General features: G+C 43.5%; 1 protein-coding gene and 1 long non-coding RNA gene across 4 annotated transcripts in view; one reads left to right on the top strand and one right to left on the bottom strand.

Annotated features, from left to right (window-relative positions):
* The window catches only part of LOC122562874 (stromelysin-3-like), a 99382-nt gene that overhangs the window by 76284 nt on the left and 5289 nt on the right, over positions 1 to 17809 (top strand). Inside the window, exon 7 of one of the 3 annotated variants that reach the window (XM_043716179.1) lies at positions 3280 to 3502. The exons of the other annotated variants lie outside the window; for them this stretch is intronic. Within the exon in view, the coding sequence (XP_043572114.1) occupies positions 3280 to 3428 (149 nt within the window). The 3' untranslated portion in view covers positions 3429 to 3502. Of the gene's footprint in view, positions 1 to 3279; positions 3503 to 17809 lie in introns of those variants that run through there. 3 annotated transcript variants of the gene reach the window in all.
* Positions 7557 to 17809, bottom strand: part of LOC122562875 — a 15617-nt gene continuing 5364 nt past the window's right edge. The window contains exons 2-3 of the long non-coding RNA XR_006315430.1: positions 15592 to 15595; positions 7557 to 7567 (exon numbers count right to left, since the gene is read on the bottom strand). This is a non-coding gene — a long non-coding RNA (uncharacterized LOC122562875). The remainder of the gene's footprint in view (positions 7568 to 15591; positions 15596 to 17809) is intronic.

The raw sequence follows: 17809 nt of genomic DNA on the forward strand, positions 1-17809 counted from the left end.
CCACAACGGGTCTTATTATTAGGTTAGAGGAGGAGGGCAGGTGGGAGACATTACCTCTGTAGTGCCTCGGGTTCTTCTCCTGCGCGCTTTTATAGGGAAAAAAAAACCTACCCGGCTGCCCCTCTGGTCTTCGTCACTTTCCCCTGCTGCTCCCGCTCTTTCTGTGAAGAGAAAAAAAAAAACACCGCTGCCCGCTACCGGTAAGTAATTTTAAAACAAACTGTCTTACCTTAGCTGCTGTTCGCAGTCAAAGTGTCTTACCTATCCTGGAGTCCTTCTCTCACCCACTCCTCTAGATAAAGAACAATGCAGCACCGGAAGAGAACAGGCCCTTTGGCCCTCCAAGCCTGCACTGACACATTTTTCCCTTCCATACTAAATCTGCCTTCACTTATAGGCTGTGCATTCCACCCTGTATGTGAAAAACTTGCCTCGCAAGTCTCTTTTAATCCTCCCTACCTCCCCCCTCTCGCCTCCACTCTCCCCACTCCCCACCTCCGCACCTTGAACATGTGTCCCCTCGTAATTGAACTCTCCACCGTGAGAAAAAGCCTCATACTTTCTATTCTATCCATGCCATTCACAATCTTATAAACTTCTGATAGATAACTCCTCAACCTCCTGTGTTCCAATGAAAACAAACCCAGTCTATCTAACCTTTCTTCATAGCTAAAGTCCCCATACCTGGCAGCATCCCAGTAAATCTCTTCTGGACCATCCTTTTGGTAGTGTATGCAATATTCCAAATGTGGCCTAACTAAATTTCTATAAAGATGCATCATAACCTGCCTATCCTTCTACTCAATGCCTCTTCCAGTGAAGGCAAGCATGCCAAAGGCCTTTTTCATGACCTTATCTACCTGATTGGCCACCTTCAGTGATCTGCGGAGCTGCACACCCAGATCCCTCTGCATAAAGCAATACTCCTAAGGGTTCTGCCATTCACTGTATAATTTCCACCTGTAATTGACTTTCCAAAATGCAACACCTCCAGAATTGTGCAGATTAAATTCCATCTGCCATTTTTCTGCCTATGCGTCAAACTGATCTACATCCTGCTGTATCCTCTGACAATCCTCCTCACTATCCACAACACCACTAATCTCTGTATCATCTGCAAACTTGCTAATTAGACTAGCTACACATTCCACCAAATTATTTATGTAGACCATGAACAGCAGAGGTCCCCACACTGATCCCTGTGGAACATCACTAGTCACAACCTTCCATTCCAAAAAGCATCCTTCCCCTGCTACCCTCTATCTCCTATGACTAACCCAGTTCTGTATCCATCTTGCCTGCTTACCCTGATCTCATGTGACTTCACCTTTTGTACCAGTCTGCCATGAGGGACCTTTGTCAAAGACTTTACTGAAGTCCATTTGCTTCTAAATGCGTACAGATCTTGTCCTTGAGAACCTTTTCAAATTATTTCCTACCTCCGATATGAGGTTTACAGGTGCTGCTGTCTTTGTTTTCAGCATCATTATCTTGCCCACTTCGCTAGGTGCTGCTGACTGCCTGTTTTCAGGGTCCTCCTCTCACCCACTCCTCTTGATGCTGCTGACTGCCTGTTTTTAGCGTTCTTATTTTGCCTATTCCACTTGGTACTGCTGATTGCCCTATCCTGGGATTTTTCTCTTGCCCACTGCTCTAAATGCTGCTAACTGTCTATTTTCAGGGTCATGATTTGGAGATGCCAGTGCTGGACTGAGGTGTACAAAGTTAAAAATCACACAACACCAGGTTATAGTCCAACAGGTTTAATTGGAAGCACTAGCTTTCGGAGCGCTGCTCCTTCATCAGGTGGTTGTGGAAGGTCCTCCTATTTTCAGGGTCCTCCTCTCGCCCACTCTTCTAGGTGTTGTTGACTGCCCCATCCTGGGGTCTTCCTCTGGCTGACTCCTCAAGATGCTGCTGACTGCCAGTTTTCAGGGTTCTCCTCTGACACCCCTCCGGGTCCACTGCTGACCTGCTCCTGTCTGCAACTGAGCTTTATTGGTGGAATACTTTGAGATGTCATTGGTAAATTCTTTTAGGACAGCCTCTCAATTGTCTCCTCCAAACTGATCCAAATAGAGGTCCATAGTCTCATGATCCTTCAAGAGAAAAGCAGCTCTTGGGAATCTTGTGCTTTCCTCCTTTAAACTGTTTTTCTTATAAACAACCCCGCCCCAGCTGTACATTGAAAGAATGGGCCTCCAACTGTTTACAGATACTCTTGCTTTCTCTGGTTGAGCTTGGATTGCTTGCTGTGTGCAGTCAGTAATATTCTGTATCTGTAGAAAACCAACACTTGCAACATTACATGAGGATGCAGCTGGTTTGCTTCCTATTGTCATCACCAGGAAAGCTGATATAATGTGTGCCCTGGTGCACAGCAGACTGGTGGGCTCTCTGTTTTTAGTAGTCCCATGAAAAGAGAAAGATTGATACCAGAGGTGGAAGTATCTGCCAATATATAGCCATCAGGTTCTGCAGGGAACAGGTCCTTTTTTAGTGGGTGACAAAGACATTTGCTGTTATGTGGTAACCTCAGCCCCCAGATGCACTGCTCTTCCCAGTGATTGAAGAAGCTAACATGAACATTGCAACCCACTGCCCTCTGGCCAATCAGGGCTGGGCAATGAAAGCTGATTGAGCTAACAATGCCCACATCCTGGGGTGAATTTTTTGAAAAATCTCTCCAAGCATGTTCTCTTTGAAAATGGGTTTGTTCCGCTCAAAGTTTCAACTTTGATGTGCCGTTATCCCACATTAAACAGGAAGAGGTTTTGGCTGAGATTTCACACAGATTTGCAAGTTCAAAGAGAATGGCTGTTTGCATTGTCTAATTTCAGGACAAACCCTGATGTATGTAAACGTGACAAGCAGACTGGAATAGTCATACGTAACAAATTTGACTATGTCAACAAAATGCCTGTTGTTCTCAATGATGCTTCTAGCTTTAAATCTTTAACTCTATACCTGACAGGACAGCCAAATTAAGGACAAGTTACAAAGGTGCTTCCAACACTTGTTCTCCAGGCTCACTGTGTGGCTGCATTTTTGGGCTCCCCAAGATATACAACAGTGATGCCCCTTTACACCCTTTTTACCTCAGAATGGCTCTGCATATCATGGTTCAGCCAAATAATATGAATTGTTGCAACCAGTTTTAGATTAGTTATTCCACAAACATTGTGAAGGATTCCTTCAATTTTGCGAATACCATATAAGACCTACTTATTTAGAGCAATAGCATGTCCATTTTGATTCTCCATTTGTCTCTCTCTGTAGGGATTAACATTGCTTCAATGGAGGAGGCCATGAGTTCTCTTTCCACACTGCCAGCTTATTTACCAATGTTGATTACCAATAAACCACTCAAGGGTGCCACTGACATTTACCCTATGACTGCAATGGCAATGTGGATGTGCCATCAGTGATCAATCAATCTGTGTTCATCCATCTCATGAGCATAGCAACTCATTGAGTCATGTTGCTATGTCATCATGTGCACCCAAATAAATGGTGTTGCTGTGGATCGCCACTAGGTTCAACTCTTGGTGCATCTTTGCCGGTTACAACCAGAAGAGTATCTCCTACTCCAAGGATGTTTCTGATATGTAGAAGATACGTTTGAAGATGTTTTGAATCCTCAACTACAGCAAAGAAACTATTTAACTTTATAAACACCATCATGTCCTCATGGACCATTTGAAATGAAGCAATCAAATGAGCTGCTGTCCTGGGATCATATTGGTTGAAAAACCTGCCAAATCTCTCTTTTAATCTACTAAAAATCTGCATTCGCTGGTCGGTGTACACATTGAGATTCCTAATGCTCCATGTGCTGTGGGATCAATTTTACTGGCCAAAGCCATCCGCTTACTGTGTAAGTTTGATTCTGAGACTTTGCTCTGTGCCCTCCCTGGCTCTGTGCTCTGTGCACCCCATCTCTGTGCACCCTCTGTCTACTCAATTCTCCATTTTTTCTCTATGTAGGGATTAACATTGCTTCAATGGAGAAGGCCATGAGTTCCTGTGCCAGAGATAAAAAGCCACTGGGGCTCAGATGGACGACTCTGTCATTTCCACGTGGACCTCTCTGCCTCTGGATCTCCGATACACATCCACATGCATGACTCTGCAGCTGAAACATCAGCTGCTCTGCTAGGTGGAGTATCACTTGGCCTGTCCTCTCTTCTCGGGGCCAATGAGGCAACTCTCACTGACTGTTACCGCCTCCTGTGCTTGCAGCGTCCGCATCAGCTTCTCATGATTAATGTACTTTGCTGGTGGAAGGTGTGTTGGAAAAACACAAGGCAGTGTCTTGAGATGTAGAGGAGAAGCATTGGGCTTTTGTTACTTCTTGGGGAGACATGATTTCAGTGTCTCCTTTTAAGCAAGGCCTGGAGCCTGGGCCTTCCCTTCGCCAAGAGTTTCCAGGGGTCACAGGTCCCACAAGATCAAGGGACTGTTGGACACCATCATCGCTTGTCTTATTCTCCTACATTTCCACAGGCTGCTCTGCCCTGACCTGCCCATCTCCATGGTCTACTCCAAATCACTGTTACCATGGCAATGAAAGGCACCGAACCTCCAGTTTATTGCGGCTATTTGGTATCTTGAGTAAATGTCTATAAACACAGACTACATATCTCTTCTGTCTCTCAGTTCATCAGTACTGATCACTCTGTAAGACACAGTAAACTACAGCAGTATGTCAGCAATGCTGAGGCAGACATCTCAATCCCATTGGCCAAGGCACCCTCAATATGGATCTTGGTTTCTGGTGCTGCCCCTGTGTGGATCCACAATGAGCCTCACATTTAATGGACTCTTTTTAGTGTTTCCAGTTTGCAATTCACCTTGCCACTTTGAAACACCTTTCCAATCTGTGTCTGACCATGAAGTATCTTTCTCTGCTGGAACCACATTCTAGCAGAGATTCCTCGACAAATCACAATGTCTGCTGCTTGCAGCCAGGCCTTTGCAGTCAGGTTCATAGGCTTTCTGCTAGCTCCTGCAAGCAGAGCATCTGCCCATTCACTGACTGTGTCACCAGAGAGACATCACTTAACCATAAGAAACCTTTCTTCATTCTTTGCTGTATTGCTGTAGAGCCTACCATTATTGCTTCTATCTTCAATCTGCCTGACCTCTATACATGTTCCTTTACTTGACGTTGTGTGACCCCCATTGTCGATACCAGGATGCTCTGCCAACCTACAGGTCTCCTATTGCCAAACTGCTGGTAAGATCCTGCAGGAAATCCCAACACCATCAATGCAATAACTAATCCATATTCACAACAACCAGCCACCCCCACCAAGTGAATCTTTTAATAAGCTTTTAAAAGACAGAAGATCTATGAGAGGATTTTCGGAATCAGTTTACTTCTCCAAATGGAAAAGCTTGACTTGTTTAAAAAACAATCCATGCTTGATGAAAGAGGCTATGTAACAACACAAAACTACAAAACAGAGTATACAAAAACCACCCCAAAGTTCTAGATGTAATGGGAGATTTCATAAAGAACAGCAAATTGTTATAAAAAAGTGGGTGCTTCAAAAAAAGAAACCCACATTGTTACAATGCAGCAAGAGGCCAATCAGCCCTTCATGGACCAGCTCTCAAATTGAGCTATTTATCCAGTTAAAAGTGTGGCACTGGAAAAGCACCGCAGGTCAGACAGTTTCCAACAAGCAGGAGAGTCAACATTTCAGGCATAAGCCTTTCATCATTCCTGAACATCTCTGGCATACACGCACCAAACAACCTCACCACCCTGTGGCTGATCACTTCAACTCTCCTTCCCACTCTGCCAAGGACATGCAAGTCCTGGGCCTCCTCCACCACTGAATCCAAGCCACCCGACGACATGGAGGAACAAAGAACAAAGAAAATTACAGCACAGGAACTGGCCCTCCAAGCCTGCACCGATCCAGGTTCTTTATCAAAATCTGTCACCTATTTTCCAAGAATCTGTATCCCTACCCATTCATGTATCTGTCTAGATACATCTTAAATGACACTATCGTGTCTGCCTCTACCACCTCCATTGGCAACGTGTTCCAGGCACCCACCATCTTCTGCATAAAGAACTTTCCACGCATATCTCCCTTAAACCTTTCCCCTCTCATCTTGACCCCTAGTAATTGAGTCCCCCCTCTGAGAAAAAGCTTCTTGCTATCCACCCTGTCAAACCTCTCATGATTTTGTAGACCCCAATCAGGTCTCCCCTCAACTATCATCTTTCAAATGAAAATGTGAAGGTGTTTGGTATGCTTTCCTTTGTTGGTCAGAGTATTGAGTACAGGAGTTGGGGGGTCATGTTGCGGCCGTACAGGACATTGGTTAGGCCACTGTTGGAATATTGCATGCAATTCTGGTCTCCTTCCCATCAGAAAGATGTTAGGAAACTTGAAAGGATTCAGAAAAGATTTACAAGGATGTTGCCAGGATTGCAGGATTTGAGCTAGAGGGAGAGTTTGAATCGGCTAGGGCTGTTTTCCCTGGAGTGTCGGAGGCTAAGGGTGACCTTGTAGAGGCTTATAAAATCATGAGGGGCATGGATAGGATAAATAGACAAAGTCTTTTCCCTGGGGTGGAGGAGTCCAGAACTAGAGGGCATAGGTTTAGGGTGAGAGGGAAAAGATATAAAAGAGACCTAAGAGGCAACTTTTTCACACAGAGGGTGAAACATGTATGGAATGAGCTGCCAGAGGAAGTGGTGGAGGCTGGTACAATTGCAACATTTAAAAGGCATATGGATGGGTATATGAATAGGAAGGGTTTGGATGGGCCGGATGCTGGCAGTTGGGACTAGATTGGGTTGGGATATCTGGCCGGCATGGACGAGTTAGATTGAAGGGTCTGTTTCCGTGCTGTACATGTCTCTGACTCTATGACGCTACTCAACCTCTCTTCATAGCTAGCACCCTCTATACCCAGCAACATCCTGGTGAACCTGCTCTGCACCCTCTCTAATGCATCCATATCCTTTTGGTAATATGGCAACCAGAACTGTATGCCGTATTCCAAATGCGGCCGAACCAAAGTTCTATACAACTGTAACATGATCCGCCAACTATTGTACTCAATACCCCACTCAATGAAGGAAAGCCTTCTTGACCACTCTATCGACCTGCTTTACCACCTTCAGGGTACAATGGACCTGAACACCCAGATCTCTCTGTACGTCAAATTTCCCCAGGGACTTTTCATTTACCATATAGTTGGCTTTTGAACTGGATCTTCCAAAATGCATCACCTTGTATTTGCCTGGATTGAATCTGTCTGCCATTCTTCCGCCCAACTCTCCAATCTATCCATATTTTGCTGCAGTCCCCTTCACTATTTGCTATTTCACCGATCTTAGTGTCATCTGCAAACTTGCTAATCAGACCATCTATACCTTCCTCCACATCATTTATGTACATCACAAACAACAGTGATTCCAGCATGGATCCCTGTGGAACACAACTGGTCACAGTTCTCCAGTTTGAGAAACTCCCTTCCACTACTACTCTGTCTCCTGTTGCTCTATCCATCTAGCTTATGCACTCTGGACTCCGTGTGGCTTCACTTTCTCAATCAGCCTAGCATGGGGAGCCTTCTCAAACACCTTCCTGAAGAACACCTCATCTTCCGACTGGGGACCTTCAACCGTGTGGCATCAATGTCGACTTCACCAGTTTCCTTAACTATCCTCCCTGCACCTCATACCAGATCCAACCCTCCAACTCGACACCTCCTTGAACTGTCCTACCTGTCCAACTTCCTTCCCACCTTATGGCTCCTCCTACCTATCACTATCACTCCCCACTTCCATCTACCTATCAGCTTCCCAGCTACCTTCCCCTAACTCCCACCATACCTTCCTATTTATCTCTCAGCCCAGCTGAAACTAAACCACTGTCTTATACGTGTTCAAATAACCTCCTTGCTCTTGTACTTTGTACCCCAACTAATAAATAATAGGCAAGGAATGTCAAAAACATTTTAAAATTATACTTGGGGAAAAAAAGGAATTATCACAGGCATCAGGGTGCCTTGTATCAAAAAGGAAGAATTGGCAGAAACGCTGAATTGACTTTGCACATTTATTGTGGAGGGAAGGTGCCAACTTGTCTGTAATCCCAAGGAAACAAATAACTGAATCAAGTTCAGGGACAGACCACAATTAACAGGAGTTAAATACATTTCTCTCAATTTAGGAACCATTCTGATCATATATATCTAAATTGGAGAATTATGCAAGTCACTTGATACTTAAGAAAAATGATGGAGGGAAACCATGGAAATAAAGACCAGTAAGGAACAGCAGAAGGTTATTCGGCCCCTCAAGCCTGCTCTGCTGTGTTGGTCAGAATCAGAAATTGCTGGAGAATGTCAGGAGAATGTCAAGCAAAATCTTGTGGGAAGAAAGCAGAGTTAATGTTTCGACTCTGGTGACTCTTCAAAACTGTTAGCAGCTTGGAAAATTGGTATTAGCTGCAGCTGAAGTGGGGGAGGGGCACCCTGTGGGGAAAGGAGAGAGTTGAGCAGAGAACAAGATGGAACCTAGAGAGAGAGAGAGAGAGATATGAAAGGGGTAGATAAGCAAGGAGATAATGGGTAGCAGGCCAGGGAAGAAGAAAAGCTTAATAAGAAATAATAAGAGCTATGAGTGAAAAGTGATGAATGCAACCCATATTATGTGATAGGTAGGGTATGTGGGAAAAGGTAAACTGTGCTAAAAGCAACCCATTTCATAACAGGACCAGATGTGGTGTGGGTAAAAGACATGGAAGCATGGAATCAGGTTCCAAAGTTAATGAAAATACGATAAAAATAAAAAAAATTAAGAGAGGACTGTAAATGTTGTCCTTCCCACCTATCTGCTCCGACCTATCACCATCACCCCCCCCCCCCCCCCCCACCTGCATCTACCTATCACCTGCCCAGTCTCCTCTACCTCTCCCCATTCCTGATGAAGCGCTGATGCCTGAAATGTCGATTCTCCTGCTCCTTGGATGCTGCCTGACTTGCTGTGCTTTTCTAGCACCACACTTTTAGAGTCTAAAGTTATTGAACTCAATGTTGAGTCTTAGAGGCTGCAGAGTCCCCAAGTGAAAAATAAGATATTGTTTGTCCAGCTTGCACTAATGCTTGTTGGAACTCTGCTGCAAGCCTTCATCAGAAATATTGACGTCGGAAGATGGTGGTGTGTTGAAGTGTCAGGCAACTGGAGGCTCGGAGCCACTTTTTGTGGATAGAACTTAAGTGTTGGTGCAAAGCGATCACCTACTATGTGCTTTGTTTTCCCCCTAGTATAGGAGACCACATTATGAGCAGTGAACACAGTAGACTAGATGGAGCAAAGTGCAGGTAAATCACTGCTTCGTCTGAAAGTGTGTTTGGGCCTTTGGATTGTGAGGAGGGAGGAGATAAATGGACGGGTGTAACATCTTCTGTGATTGTGTAAAAAGGTGCCATGGGAGTATGGGGCAATATTGGGAATGGAGGAGGAGTTAACAAGGATTTCCCAAAGACAAGAGTTCCTGCAGAAGTCTGAGAAAGGAGGGAAGGAGAGCATGTGTCTGCTCATGGCATCCTATTGGAGGCGATGGAAATGGCTGCTTATAATCCTTTGGATGTGGAGGCTGGTGGGGTGATAAGTGAGAACCAGAGAGACCCTATTGTTGTGGGAGGGAAGGAAATGGATGAGTGCAAAAATTGGGGGAATGGACTGGACACAGTATGGTCCTGTTGACCATGGTGGTGGTGAATCCTTGGTTGAGGAAGAAGATGGACATTTTCAGAGGCCCCCTTGTCAAATTTGACATCATCAGAACAGATGCGATGGAGATGGAGAAACTGGAAAAATGCAACTGGACACAGTATGGTCCTGTTGACTATGGTGGTGGTGGAATCCTTGGTTGAGGATGAAGATGGACATTTTCAGAGGCCCCCTTGTCAAATTTGACATCATCAGAACAGATGCGATGGAGATGGAGAAACTGGAAAAATGCAGTAGAATTTTTACAGGAAGCACGGTCTGAGGTGGTTTTTTTTATGGAAATGGAAACGGAGATATCGAGGAAGGAAGGAGTCAGAGCTGGGGGTCGAGAGTGTGGTACTGGAAAAGCACAGCAGGTCAGACAGCATCCAAGGAGCAGGAGAATCGACGTTTCCTGATAAAGGCTTATGCCCGAAATGTCAATTTTCCTGTTCCTCAGATGCTGCCTGCCCTGCTGTGCTTTTCCAGCACCACACTCTTGAGTCTGATCTCCAGCACCTGCAGTCCTCACTTTCTCCTAGGAGTCAGAGATGGACCAGGTGAAGGTGAGGGGGTGGAAATTAGAACCAAAATTGATAAATTTTTGCAGTTCAAAACCAGAGAGGGAAGCAACACTAATGTCATCGATGTACTAAAGAAAGAGTTGTGTATGGGGGCTGTAACAGGATCTGAATAAAGACTGTTCCAAGTAGCCCACAAAGAACCAAACATTACTAGGATCCAGGTGGTTACTCATGGCCACACCTTTGACCTAAGTAAAGTAAGAGGACTAGCCACACTACCATACATCAGGAGCATCTCAGAACTGACAGCCAGACTACTGCGACCCCTAGGACTCATAACGGCACACAAACCAACAGCCACGCTCAGACAACAACTCACCAGAACAAAGGACCCGATACCCAACATGAGCAAAACCAATGACCACTATAAACACCGGAGGAAACATCAAAGAAGCGCTTCGCAGGAGGCTCCCAAGCACTGATGATGTCGCCTAGCCAGGGGACGAAACGTTTGCAACAAAAACTTCCAACTCGGCGAACAGAACCACAGTAAAGTAAGAGGAGTTAAAGGAGAAGTTACTGAAACTGAGGAAGACATCGGCCAGGCAGAGGAGAGGATGGACACATAGGAATTGCATGTCCATGGTGAAGAGGATGCGGCTGGAACCTGCTAACTGGGTATTCTGAAACTGATGTACGTTTCAGAAGAATTGTTGATGCAAGTGGGAAGGGACTGGACAAGGGGACAAAAAAATTTGTTTCGAGATATGAAGAAATAAGTTCTGTGGGGCAGGAGCCTGGGCAGTCCTGTTGTGGATTTTGAGGAGAAGGTAGAAGTGGGCTGTATGGACTTGGGAGATTATGAACTTAGAGGCTGTTGAGGGGAGATCCCATGTGTGATGAAGTTGGTGTCAGTCGTGGACATAATGGCCTGATACTTGATAGTAGGGTAATGGTCCGGGGGAGCTAGGAGGAAGTGTCTGAGAGCTTTGACATCAAGCCTTAAGAGAATCCTGAACCAGGATTCCTCAGTCCCCTTGTACTTCACATTTCTGAAGCCTTTCCCCATTTAGAAAATGGCCTATGCCTCTATTCCCACTACCAAACTACATAACCTCATACTTTCCCACATTTGCCTTCTGCCACTTCTTTGGCCACACATCTAGACTGTCCAAGTCTTTCCTCAGCATCCCCACCTCCTCAAAGCAACCTGCCTCTTTATCTGTCTTTGTGCCACCGGCAAACTTCGCAACAATGCCTTCAGTTCCTTCATCCAGCTTGTCAGTCTATAATGTGAATAGTTGTGGTTCCCAGTACTGACCTCTGCAGAACTCTACTACTCACCAGCTGCCATCCTGAAAAAGATTCTTTTTATCCCCACTATCTGCTTTCTACCTATCAGCCAATCCTCTATCCATGACAGTACCTTCCCATGATCTCTTATTTAGCACCCTTCTGTGCAGCACCTTGTCCAAGGCCTTTTGAAAATCCAAATATATCATGACTGGCTCTCCTTTGTCTCACTTTCTCATTACCTCCTCAAAGAATTTTAACAGATTTGTCAGGCACCACCTCTACTTGACAAACCTGTTCTGACTCAGCCTTATTTTGCCATACACTTCCAAGTACTCTGCAATCTTATCCTTAGTAATGGACTCTAAAATCTTACCATTGACTGACGTTAGGCCTACCTCCCTTCTTAAACAAGAGTGTTGCATCAGCCATTTTCCTCTGGGACTGACCCTGACTCTAGTGATTCCTGAGAGATCACCACCAATGCCTCCACCATCTCCCCAGCTAAATACTTTAGAGCCCTGGGTCTATCCAATCTGCATGATTTATCCACCTTCAGAACTTTCAGCTACGCCAGCACCTTCTTCTTAATGATGGCTACTACACTCACTTCTGCCACCCACCGCTCTCTTGAAGTTCTAGTATAATACTTCTGGATGCTATTTATCTGGACTTCCAGACAGCATTTGACAAACTCTGTCATAAGAAACTGGGAGTTCAAGTTGAAGTTCATGGAATTGAAGACAATTGAATGATCTAGTTCAGAAATTGACTGAGCAGCCAGGATAATACTCAGTTTGAGATGAGCAATACCCTAGCAACACACAACTCCCAAGAACATTTTTTTAAAAGGTACTGCATTGGGCAAGATATGACTCTTGACATCTTCAATGATTTACTACATCTGTTAACTACTTAAATGATGCGTTAAAAAAACATATTTCCAATTATGCCAATGAAACAAAGGTAGGTGTCATTGTAAACAGCCTGGATGGGGACAATCTCAAGGAAAGAGTAATAAACTAAATAAAAGGACAAAAAGATTTCAGTGAGTACAACTGTGAGTAAGGTTGCACATCAGTGTGAGAGAGCCTTTGTCTGAGTAAGACAGAGGCCCAGTGATTATATCCAGGAATTTTGTTTAAAGTGAGAATTTGATGCAGAAGGAGAAAGTAGTGCTTAGAGTAATGTTTACTGCAAGAAGTATAATGTAGGGAGGAGGTGCTTTTCTCCTCTACTCTTTTTTTTCCCCAGTACATTCATTGATAAGAAACAGCTATTAGAGACTAAGTTAGAAAAGCATATTATTTTTACAGAAGTGGCTATACTTTGATTTAACTGAAAAACACCAGGAATGAGGGAAAGTCTAATAAAATAAGTAATCCAAAACAGATAAAAATTAGTATGACTGAAGTAAAGCTTAAACATAGCACCTATTTTTGTGCTGTCTGCAAATTTGGCTCCAATACACCCACTTCCTTCCTGCAAGTCAATTACAATACTTAAAAGGCATCTGGATGGATGTATGAACAAGAAGAATTTAGAGGGATATGGGACTAGGTCAGATTGGGATGTCTGGTTGGCACGGATGAGTAGAACCCAAGGGTCTATTTCTATGCTGTATGATTCTATATTTTGTAAACAGTTGTGGTCCCAGCACGGATCCCTGCAGAACCCCTGTCACAGGTCGCCAACCTGAAAAAGAACCCTTATTGACTCTGTGACTCAGCCCCTTATTCCCACTCGTTCTTTCCTGCCCGTTAGTCAGTTCTCTATTTGTGCCAATATACTATCTCCAACACACCTGGACGCTTATCCAATGACTTACCATTTTGTGATATGTCTTGTTGAACGTCTTTTGGAAGTCCAAATCCAACGCATCTACTGGTTAAGGCTTCCTGAAAAACTGTAATAAATTAGACAGACACAGTTTCCCTTTCATAAAGCTATGCTGAATCTGCTTGATTAGATTATGATGTTCTAAATGTTCTGCTATTAGTCACTTAATAATTGTTTCTATTACTTATCCAACAATAGATGTTAGGCTAATTGTCATATAATTACTTGCATTTTGGCTCCCTCTGTTTTTGAATAGTTGATGTCAGAGTAAGGGAGAAAATAATGGAGTTTAAATCAGGATTATTGTGCATGTATGTGAAAGCATGGAGTACAATACATAAGATTGGAAAGTTCTGGCTGTTGAACATTGCTTCATCATAAAAGGTGTTCAGAAAATATAGCAAGGAGGAAGATGTGGCAGTATTGGTTAAGGCAAGCAGGTCCCAGATGTTTATGGCTCAGAGTTAATTTGGCCTGAGCTAAGGAACAGAAGAAATGCAATTACATTGCTTAATATTGTCTATAGACCACCAAATGGTGGGAACAATCTGCAGAGAAATTATAAAAATATGCCAATAATATATTTGAGTAGTGGGGACTCCAATTATATTTTTGTTGTTCTTTTATCTTCTACTCTATTTATCAGTACATTCATTAGTAAGAAATTGCTGTTTGGGACTGTCTTTAAATTACTGTAAGTTAGAAAAGCATATTATTAATGGCGACCTAAGTTACCCAAATATAGACTGGGATACTGATCCTGTAAGGGGCAATTACGGGCAAGTATTCCTGGACTGTATTAGGGAGAGTTTCCTACAGCAGTATGAATGGATAAGTGAGCCAAGTGGATCAATTGTCAATGGAGAAACATTTAGGAGACAGTAATCATAAGGTTCAGGATGATGGTGGAGAATGACGTGAAGGATTCCAGAATAAGAAAGATCAATTGGCAGGGAGCCAAATTCAATGGACAAGAATGGAGCTGGGCCAAATAGGCTGGAATAAAAAGTTGGCAGAAAAACTGTAACTGAGCAATTGGCTTCAAAGAGAAGATGGTTTCAGTATAGTCAAGGTTTATTATCTCAATAGGGAAAAGTAGGATAAACAAATCCAGAGCTCCCTGGATGACAGACGAGATAGAAATGGAGAGCATTAATCCTCTCATTGAAGTCCCTTGCTCTGGTAGTTTAAGGCTCTTCATGTGGTGTTTACACATGTAGGGGAGAGGCATTGGCCACTATTAATCCAGAGGCCTAGATAATGTTCTGGGGACCCAGGTTTGAATCCTACCTTGGCAGATGGTGAAGTTCGAATTCAATAGAAAAAGTCTGGAATTGAGAGTCTAGTGATGGTCACGAAACCATTGTCAATTGTTGGAAAAACCCATCTGGTTCATGATGTCCTGCTGTCCTCACCTGATCTGGCCTACACGTGACTCCAGACCCACAACAGTTGACTCATAATTGCCCTCTGGGTAATTAGAAATCGGCAATAAATACTGGTCTAGTCAGTAATGCTCTCATCCTGTGAACAAAGTAAAGAAAAAACTATGAATGCTTCATTCCAAGGATCCCAATTGTCCAGTCAGGTCTGTTGCAGACTATTCAAAAACAACAACCAAATGCACGACCAATACAAACCAAAAAGCCACTGGCGTGTGATGTCTCTGCTGATCCATTAGTGATCAATACTGACCCTCCTGTCCATCAATGGCCATTACAGAGCATCAGGAAAGAGTGCCTCAGATCTATCTGCCATGCAATGAGATTCTGACTGATCTGTAACCTAATGTGAACTGACATTGGTTTCGAAAAGGCAGCTTAGGCTTCCTCAACTTAATTTAATGATAAAGTAATAGTGAAGATTGATAAATGAAATGAAATGAAATGGGAAGTTTGTCTATAATGATTTTAAGAAAGTGTTTGGCAAAATACCATATAGCTAGAAGGATGGTCAGCAGTGTAGTCAGTGCAAGGATCACTGCTTTTCTGATGGAAATATCAGTGACTTGGGTTTGGAATTCAGAGTAAAATCTAAAACTATTGCTGATAATACCAAATCTTGAGCAGTGAAAACAATGGGGAGGATCTCAATTGACTGCAATGTGACACAGGTAGGCCAGCAAAATGGATAGATGGAAAAAGTGACTAATTAAGACCATATGAAATTGGAACTGGAGTAGGGCACTCAGCTACTTGAGCCTGCTCTGTTATTCCATGGGATCACGGCTGATCCAAAATTTCTCATATCCACTTCCCTTCCCATTTCCTTGATTCCTCCTCGAAAGTGGCCACGTAAGTAGATAGGATGGTAAAGAAGGCATATGGCATGTTTGCCTTTATTGGTCAGGGAATTAAGTACAAGAGTCAGGATGTTATGCTGCAGCTTTATAGGACTTTGGTTAGGCCACACCTGCAGCTTTATAGGACTTTGGTTAGGCCACACCTGGAGTATTGTGTTCAATTCTGGTCACCACAATGCAGGAAGGATGTGGAGGCTTTAGAGAGGGTGCAGAAGAGATTTACAAGACTGCTGCCTGAATTTGACGGTACGAGCTTTAAGGAGAGGCTAGAAAAACTCGGGTTGTTTTCTCTGCAGCGGCTGAGATGTCATAGAAGTCTATAAAATTATGAGATGCATAGATAAGGTTGACGGTCAGAATCTTTTTCCAAGAACTGAAATGTCTAAAGTAGGGGGCATGCATTTAAAGTGAGAGGGGGAATGTTCAAAAGAGAAGTAAAGGGCAAGTTTTTTATGTAGAGTGGTAGGAGTTGGTACGCACTGCCAGTGGTGGTGTTAGAATCAGGCACAATTGAGGTGTTTAAGGGATGTTTGGATAAGCACATGAATATGCAAGGAGTGGAGGGAGATGGATCAAGGGCAGGTTTAGATTAATTTGATGTCATGTTCGGCACAACATCGGTTCATGTGCTGTACTGTTCTATGTTCTATGACAATTTACTAATCTCCTACTAATTTGATACAGAGAATTGTGAGGTAGTGTATTTTGGCAGAGGAGATAGGAAGAGGTGATATAAATTTCACAGTAAAGTTCAAAAGAGTGTGCAGGATGGGGGAAGAGGGACACATACGTCCATCTTTGAAAATGGCAAGGCATCTTGGGAGAGAGATCAGCAAAACATTTGGGATCTTTGGTTTTTATACTTACAGTATTGAATATGAAAGCAAAGAAATAATGTTGTACTGTTGGCTTAGCCCGAGCATTACATCCAAGAATTACAAAAATTAGCTTTATTGACACGTACTCACAGGAGTACATTGAAGAGTTTACAGTTCACCCTTTACAGCGCCAACTTATGTGCCGAGGTATCTAGATACAGATTCTTAAGCACAGATTCGCAGGGGGAAAAAAACATGGAGAAATAAACAGATAAAAAGCCCAGCAAAAATTAGGAAAAAAGAAACAAAAGTTCAGAATAAAAGTCCTTCCAACCCAGACTGCAGCACACTTCACCTTGAGGCCAGGAGTGCAAGATCAAGTCCACCCTGATGCTGGGAGTTCAAGGCCACGCCGAAGCTGGGAGTTTGAGTCCATGTTGAGGTGGGGAGTCCATGCTGGCTTTCACCCCGGACATCGCTGATGCAGCCTGAGGACAGGAGATAAAAAGAAAAAAAATGCAAAGAAAGATAGGAAAAAAGAATTTGAAGTGGGCAAGTTCTGGCTCAGGAGTCTTTCTCTGCCACCATCTTGGAGTCTTTTTTTTTGACAGTAATATAATAAGACATTTTTAAGAAGTATGCAAGGGTTGTTGGCAGGAGGCAGATGAGATTTACCAGAATGGTTCCAGGGATGATGGGAATTTTAGCTGTGACATGAGGTTGGAGAAGCTAATGTTATTATCCTTGGAGCAAAGAAGAGTGAGGGGAGATTTGATGACAAAATGCAGGATGACGACTGAAATAACTCCACAGACGCTGGCATCCTATCACTAAGTCACCCTTTATTTACATGTGCATATTTCTTGACACTAGCCTGGCTTCCTCAGAGCCAGCTCTAAGAGTGAACAAAAACTATGCCAGTCCTGTTTATATCTACTAGCCAGGGCTCCCTGATTGGACCAGATTAGCAGCCTCAATCAAGGAACTCATATCCTTTAAGGTCTACATGACTGACTTCTACAATCACCACAGAGACAGATTTTGGTAAGTTATAGAAGGAAAAATGAACAGTGGCTGATAGTTTAATGGCTGGAGAACACAGGTTTAATATTTAGCAAAGAGATGATTAGATTACTTACAGTGTGGAAACAGACCCTTCAGCCCAACAAGTCCACACTGACCCATCGAAGCGCAACCCACCCATTCCCCTACATTTACCCTTTTGCCTAACACTACGGGCAATTTAGCATGGCCAATTCACCTGACCTGCACATCTTTGGACTGT

This window comes from Chiloscyllium plagiosum, chromosome 25 (genome assembly GCF_004010195.1).
Source record: "Chiloscyllium plagiosum isolate BGI_BamShark_2017 chromosome 25, ASM401019v2, whole genome shotgun sequence".
NCBI lineage: Eukaryota > Metazoa > Chordata > Chondrichthyes > Orectolobiformes > Hemiscylliidae > Chiloscyllium > Chiloscyllium plagiosum.